General features: G+C 30.1%; 1 protein-coding gene across 1 annotated transcript; it reads left to right on the top strand.

Moving 5' to 3' along the window:
* The first annotated feature begins 3,992 nt into the window (after positions 1-3,992).
* On the top strand, positions 3,993-8,017 carry LOC119609969 (phosrestin-2). Its single transcript, XM_037965031.1, is given in 5 exon segments — positions 3,993-4,289; positions 6,452-6,613; positions 6,616-7,258; positions 7,333-7,462; positions 7,573-8,017. Coding segments are annotated over 5 exon segments (1,089 nt in total). The 5' UTR covers positions 3,993-4,180; the 3' UTR covers positions 7,618-8,017.
* Positions 8,018-8,399: the final 382 nt, after the last annotated feature.

The raw sequence follows: 8,399 nt of genomic DNA, 5'->3' as shown, positions 1-8,399 counted from the left end.
ACCCACTGAAGAACAATTGGCAAAAGTGGAACAACAACTGTGACTACAGAAATTACTCTTTCATTTTATACATATATTTTTTTTCGTTGGAGCCACGCAATTTTTTATTTTTTTTTTTTGTCTGAATTTAATAAAAAATACAACTGTGCATAACAGCATCACCACAACTACCACCATAAGCATTTTATTTAACTTTTATTTCCAAACAAAAAACAAGAAAAAATTTCATAGAATACAAGATGTGAAAAAAGATATGAGAATTGCTCCCGTACTACTGCTGCAACATCATCAGTTTCTCTAGAAAAAAAAAAACGAAAGTCAGAAATCTGAATATTGCAAATTTTATTAAATGAATAATGACTAAAATACAAAATGAAAAATTTACTTTTATGAAATGAAAAAAAATACAAAGAAAAACTGAAATAAAACAAAGATGTTGAAAACATTGAACTTTTGTACGTTTTATTATCTAGAAATTAAAACGGATTTTTTTTTTTGAAATTTTAAAAATTTTTAACGGCTATAAAACCATATAATAAGTGAAAGAATCGAATTCTATTATAACTATTTAAAAAAAAAAAAATACTTCAGGTACTTTGGATTCCCTCTCAGTTCATTTCGCAACAACTGCTGACATAAAGATTAATATAATATATTCGAAAATTTGCTAATTACTGTAAGTAAAATGTTTTGTCTAGTTAATCTTTTTCTGTTTGTTTGTTGCAAAACATGCTAGATTTTAAATCAAAACTACTTAAAGTGTTTAAATGTCATTAACAAGAAGAAATAAGAACAAATACAAAACAAACTGCGTTTTTATTCAATGAAAAAAAAAAAAAAAAAAACTAAGTCAACGACATTATTCCTAGACCAATAAAAACGCAAAGAAAAGTCTAAACATTTTTGTGTTTAGAAAACATTTTTTAACTTTATTTTTGTTTTTTGTCTAAATTATCTATAAAAAAAAATTTTAACTTGAAAACAAATTTTACAAGTTCAACAGACAAATCGATATTTGTGTAAAAAAAAAACAAAATCACATTAGACTTAAAAAATACGACAGCAAAAAATGGACATTAAACTAAATGAAACCTTAAAAGTTGAACATTAGCTATCGACGACAAAACAACAAAAAAGCAAAGTAAATTTGAACACGTTAATACTAGCAGGTTTATGTTGGTTTTCAGATACCCTACGTCTTAAAGAACTGAAGTAAGTGAACCAACTTGAACTGAACGTGCAAAGCAACAAAATTACTTGCGATTAATTTATATCTTGGTTCTTAGTTTTATTTCAACTGAAACGATTTTCAATAACATAGGAATTATATAAGATATTGATTCCGCAGGTTAACTAACTAACTAACTAACTAACTAACTAACTAACTAACTAACTAACTAACTAACTAACTAACTAACTAACTAACTAACTAACTAACTAACTAACTAACTAACTAACTAACTAACTAACTAACTACTAACTAACTAACTAACTAACTAACTACTAACTAACTAACTAACTAACTAACTAACTAACTAACTACTAACTAACTAACTAACTAACTAACTAACTAACTACTAACTAACTAACTAACTAACTAACTAACTAACTAACTAACTAACTAACTAACTAACTACTAACTAACTAACTAACTACTAACTAACTAACTAACTAACTAACTAACTAACTAACTAACTAACTAACTAACTAACTAACTAACTAACTAACTAACTAACTAACTACTAACTAACTAACTAACTAACTAACTAACTACTAACTAACTAACTAACTAACTAACTAACTAACTAACTAACTAACTAACTAACTACTAACTACTAACTAACTACTAACTAACTAACTAACTAACTAACTAACTAACTACTAACTAACTAACTAACTACTAACTACTAACTAACTACTACTAACTAACTAACTAACTAACTAACTAACTAACTACTAACTAACTAACTAACTAACTAACTAACTAACTAACTAACTAACTAACTAACTAACTACTAACTAACTACTAACTAACTACTAACTAACTAACTAACTAACTACTAACTAACTAACTACACTAACTAACTAACTAACTAACTAACTAACTAACTAACTAACTAACTAACTAACTAACTAACTACTAACTAACTAACTAACTAACTAACTAACTAACTACTAACTAACTAACTAACTAACTACTAACTAACTAACTACTAACTAACTAACTAACTAACTACTAACTAACTAACTAACTAACTAACTAACTAACTAACTAACTAACTAACTAACTAACTAACTAACTACTAACTAACTAACTAACTAACTAACTAACTAACTAACTAACTAACTAACTAACTAACTAACTAACTAACTAACTAACTAACTAACTAACTAACTAACTAACTAACTAACTAACTAACTAACTAACTAACTAACTAACTAACTAACTAACTAACTAACTAACTAACTAACTAACTAACTAACTAACTAACTAACTAACTAACTAACTAACTAACTAACTAACTACTAACTAACTAACTAACTAACTAACTAACCTAACTAACTAACTAACTAACTAACTAACTAACTAACTAACTAACTAACTAACTAACTAACTAACTAACTAACTAACTAACTAACTAACTACTAACTAACTAACTAACTAACTAACTAACTACTAACTAACTAACTAACTAACTAACTAACTAACTAACTAACTAACTAACTACTAACTAACTACTAACTAACTAACTAACTAACTAACTAACTACTAACTAACTAACTAACTAACTAACTACTAACTAACTAACTACCTAACTAACTACTAACTAACTAACTACTAACTACTACTAACTACTAACTAACTAACTAACTAACTAACTAACTAACTAACTACTAACTAACTAACTAACTAACTAACTAACTAACTAACTAACTAACTAACTACTAACTAACTACTAACTAACTAACTACTAACTAACTAACTAACTAACTAACTAACTACTAACTAACTAACTAACTACTAACTAACTACTAACTAACTAACTAACTAACTAACTAACTACTAACTAACTAACTAACTAACTAACTAACTAACTACTAACTAACTACTAACTACTAACTACTAACTAACTAACTAACTAACTAACTACACTAACTAACTACTAACTACTAACTACTAACTAACGAACTAACTAACTAACTAACTACTAACTAACTAACTAACACTAACTAACCTAACTACTAACTAACTAACTAACTAACGAACTACTAACTAACTAACTAACTAACTAACTAACTAACTAACTAACTAACTAACTAACTACTAACTAACTACTAACTAACGAACTAACTAACTAACTAACTAACTAAACGTTTCCCCCCTTCCAATTCAAACCTCCTTGGAAATAATTTGTTTCAGCTTACAAGTAAAAAAAATTTCCAAAGGAACGAAAACGAAGTAGAATTTACTCCATGGAAGTACAGAAAAAGATCTGCAGAAGTGATAATACTGGCTTGTCATAGGAGGGATGTTCTTTTTATTTGATTCCAAAATTCACTATTTCTGAAGTCATACTTTCATTTTTGAAAAATGTAACTATTATCGCTTCTTTGGAAGTCATTAAACAGCACTTCCACTGAAGCTAAGGTGGTTACAAATACAATTTTTGGAAGTAGTTCAAAATTACCAGAGGATGTGCCATTTTTTGAGCAAGTCTGGGCAAAGTTTTTTTAGATTTTGCTAACGTTACATTCCTAACAATAAACCGAATAGTTTCCTCCTTAAAACTACTACCGATATTATAGGGTATATACAGAAAAGCATAGAAATTGCCTAACAAGTGGACAATTTCTATTTCTGCTGTTAAATTTAGACAGTTTTTTTTTCTCAATTTTAGCTGCCTGTTTCTTACTATTGCAACTAATTAAATAAATTTAGTGTTGTTTGTTCATGTCTTTAAAGGTATAAAGGTTGGTCTAAATGTAAATTTCCATTCAAAGTCATTTCTAAAATCGTACTGGGTAGTGAAATTTTGAAATAGAAAACTAATAAATACAAGAAAAACAACGTTTATTTTTTTTTGGAAAAACTGTATAAAAAAACATTTTCAATCATAACAAACGAACGAATTTTAATTTATATTTATTAATTGTTAATTGAAAGAAAAGACTATTCAATATGGTTGTTAATTTTAAGATTTTTAAAAAGGCTTCGCCTAACAATATGGTTACCCTGTATATGAACAGGCGTGAATTTGTGGATTCGGTGACACAGGTGGAACCTGTTGGTAGGTGATAGTAAATTGTGTTTGTGTTTTGAGAAAAAATCTATCAAAATATAAGAAAATTTTGAAAATTTTATGTGAATATTAAAATCTTTAAAACAAACAATAAAATTTTGACAATGAAAAAGTGCTTAACATGTTGATACTTAAGTGAAATTAAAATAAAAACATTTCAGTGCCTGGATCTACCTCAAATACATAGAGGACGACTCCTTTGGACAAATATTATACCGTGAATTTTTTGCTCCAAAACTTTCGAAAACATTTTTTATTGATTGCCTTTATTGATTGTATATCTACCCACCAAATGCTGAGCAAATATCTGTATTTGCTTAGAAATTATCGTAGTATTTTATGCAAGTTTTAGGAACAAATGGACTTAGGTTCGCACAAAGCTATTAACTTCAAATATGTAGTTCCAGAAATTACAAATAAAACAGTTTTTTTTTCTTTTCACTCTTGTTTATCTGTTGATACACTCCTTAGCTAGACATTTATCACTTCTATGTCCAACTGCCGACACGATGTATGACCTGATCAGCCCCACTGTAGTTCTACGGTTCTAGTCTATTGCGTGTCTGCTGATATCCAAAAGTATACTTAATCCATATCCATTTTAACCTTCCAATTTCATGTTCAACTTGTATCTGATCTGTGACCAAAGTTGTTCATAGCTAATAATGCTTGCTGAACAAGTTGCGAAACGATTGATCGTGTTGTAACTAATATTGTTGTAACGTAAAATTATACGTATTTGTTGCATTAATCCTTATGATCTTAGTTTTATGAGTGTTTATCTTCAGCTCAGACTTCTATGTCCCCCAATTTCAACTGATTGTCATCCGATGTATGTGATGGCAGTGGTCAAGGTCTTTGAGACATCATAACATTTCTTTCATATTCCTTGAATGTATAGTGTCGAACGCCTTTTCAATGAGAGAGAAGGGTGCCATTCGTCTCAATGTTTCGTAATTATTACTCGTTGATGATATCGAAAGCGGGAACATCTACCAGGCGTTAGTTTAGTGTATTCACAATTATCCTATTCGGCATACTAAGGAGAGTTATTGCCCTTATGTTTCTACACACTTTCTTCGAAATCTTAATTAAGAGGCATTTTTGAAGATACTTGCTGAGTTGTTGAGTTGTTTATTTTATATAGCTTATGATCTTCGCATTTACAGTTGCATCTGTTTACAATAGCTCAAGAGATACAACGTTGTCGTTGTGTTTGAGATCACAAATTTGACTTCTGAAAGGGTGATGAGTTGAGCATTTTTACAATAGGTCAGTCAAGTCGAACATCAAGCTGCCCCGTTTCTTATGTTATCAACTCTTCATTGCTGTTCTTTATTATAATATGGGACTTCGAGGCTGTCTGAACTTCTTCTTTAGCGATGCTATCAATCCTGTAGTATTTATCTCGTTGAGGACTTGTTCAATTGATTTTACAAAGATTTTAGATTTGTCTTCCGTTTTCGAGTCTTGGATTTCTTTCATCCCGATAAAAAGTTCCATGTTTCATCTGAAACTTTGTAACTGAGGTTAAATTTCGCAGGCATTTTAAAGCTAGTTTTAACCACTGTTCAATATACTCTTACCTCGTGAGAACCAATTACCAATAAAACTGAGTATGATTGATATAATCCATGCGTTGAAGGGATAATAATTACAACCAAGTCGTTTGCTCCTTCCTTAAAACATGTTATAGGAAGTTATACTAATAACGATGTGGTCTATCTGTTAGAAGAATCCCACCTGACTTTATGCACCTCTTTATGAGAGGACAACCATTTTCGAGCAGTCTTTCCCCTGTTGGTACTGCCTTTAGTAAGCAACCAGACACAACTCTTGAGATTTCCTTTACCAATTTTTTTCTTTTTTGCCGGATCAGAGGTTTATCTTGTGCCAAATCTGGCAGTTACAACAGTTAACAACTATACATAGTAGCCGATTTAATTTTTAACTGTAAGATTTCTCACCATCTTTGTGTATAAAAGAGCTCAGAAAAAGGCACTGAAATGGAATTTATTACATGTTCGAGCATGACCTACTTTTGTTCTTACTTTAAAAATGCAGCTAATATTTGGCACAACCAAATTTTCCTCTCTAAATTGTTTAATCTAAATAACATTTAACACTTTTTCAAATTCATTACTCCCTAGATGGTATTGTCGTTCTGGACGATGAGTATATTCGTCAAAATCGCAAAATCTTTGTACAACTCATTTGCAATTTCCGCTATGGACGTGAAGATGATGAAATGATTGGTTTACGTTTTCAAAAGGAACTAATTTTAGTTTCCCAAGCGGTATATCCGGAACAAAAATCGATATACAATTAACTAAAATGCAAGAGCGCCTACTAAAGAAACTGGGTTCGAATGCTTTTCCCTTTGTATTGGAAATGCCACCCAGCTCCCCGGCATCGGTGGTATTGCAGCAAAAAGCCAGCGATAGTACTCAACCCTGTGGTGTGCAATATTTCGTTAAAGTCTTTGCCGGTGAGAATGATTGTGATCGTACTCATCGTCGTAGTACCGTTAACTTGGGTATACGTAAGATACAATATGCCCCAGCAAAGACTGGCATACAACCCTGTACTGTGGTGCGTAAGGATTTCCTTTTATCACCGGGAGAATTGGAGTTGGAAGTTACTTTAGATCGACAATTGTACTATCATGGCGAAAAGATTTCCATTAACATTTGTGTACGTAACAATTCGAATAAGGTGGTGAAAAAGATTAAGGCCATGGTGCAACAGGGCATCGATGTGGTGCTCTTCCAGAATGGTCAATTTCGTAATACTATAGCTTTTTCGGAAAGCAGTGAAGGTTGTCCTTTGAATCCTGGTTCTAGTTTACAGAAGGTTATGTATTTGGTGCCCACTTTGGCGGCCAATTGTGATCGTGCTGGCATAGCTGTTGAGGGTGATATTAAGCATAAGAATACTTCTTTGGCCTCAACTACTTTGTAAGTGAAATTTTTGATAGTTTTTTTTAGTAGTTTTTAGAGAGTTTTCTAATAAAAATAACTTTATCTTAAAGAATTGCCAGCCAAGAGGCTCGAGATGCATTTGGCATTATTGTTTCGTATGCAGTGAAAGTCAAATTATTTTTGGGAGCATTGGGTGGTGAATTGTGTGCAGAATTGCCTTTTATTTTAATGCATCCAAAAGTAAGTCGTAATTCTAAATTTAATGATTTTTTAAGGCTTTTAATTTCTGTACATTATCTATTTATTTTGAAAATTTTTAATTAAATTTTTTCCAATTTCCTCTAACACAGCCCAGCCTCAAGGCTCAAGCGGAAGCTGAAACTGTAGAAGCTTAAATTTTCTATTGCTGCAGCTGCAACTAATACTACTACAGAATACATTCTGTCTACTACATTTGCCTGAATCTACTGTTCGCAATAAAGATGAGGCATATAAGTATAGTTAATATATATTTTTCCAATGTTTTGCATGTTCTTTATTTATATATACATATATATACTAGTATAATACCAATACTGAAAATATTTAAAAAAAATACAAAATAGCAAACTGTAAGTGGGAATTCGTATCAATTGCTTTACTTCTTCTTTAAGTATTTAATGTGATTGTCTATATGTTGTTCTATATAAATAGTTTATAAAGTAATTATAACATTAATAATAAAATGCATTGATGAAGCAACTGTTGCATATAAAGTGGTTTGAATAATAAAGAAAATTTAAAATTAAACATAAACGAATACGTGTATGCTTCATATCAATTTGACTATTTGTCTATCTGCCTGTATGCCTGTCTGATAAATAATCATTATCTTAGCTGATATGGCAATATAATATACTTTGTTTGCCTTTAACAAATGGCTAATGTTTCTTTCTTTATAAATTTATTTAAATAAAAACAAACTTTCAACTTATGTCCAAAAACAAAAAAAACTATTAGGTCAATTAAATTTTTCTCTACAAATAAATAATCTTTAAAAAAGAAACACATCCGTAACAAATATGTTCACATACAAGTGCCAATAATTTAATGTATCTCTTTTCACAAGCAATTCCCCTTCTACCCCTAAAGGAGTGGGGGGATGTAAGAGTAGGAAACAGGAAAAAAGGTTTTAAAT

This window comes from Lucilia sericata, unplaced genomic scaffold (genome assembly GCF_015586225.1).
Source record: "Lucilia sericata isolate MDLA Ls3-8-SP2 unplaced genomic scaffold, ASM1558622v1 Contig001096F_arrow, whole genome shotgun sequence".
NCBI lineage: Eukaryota > Metazoa > Arthropoda > Insecta > Diptera > Calliphoridae > Lucilia > Lucilia sericata.
Note: the sequence above shows the minus strand (reverse complement) of the source record. Positions and strands in the feature narration are given on the sequence as shown.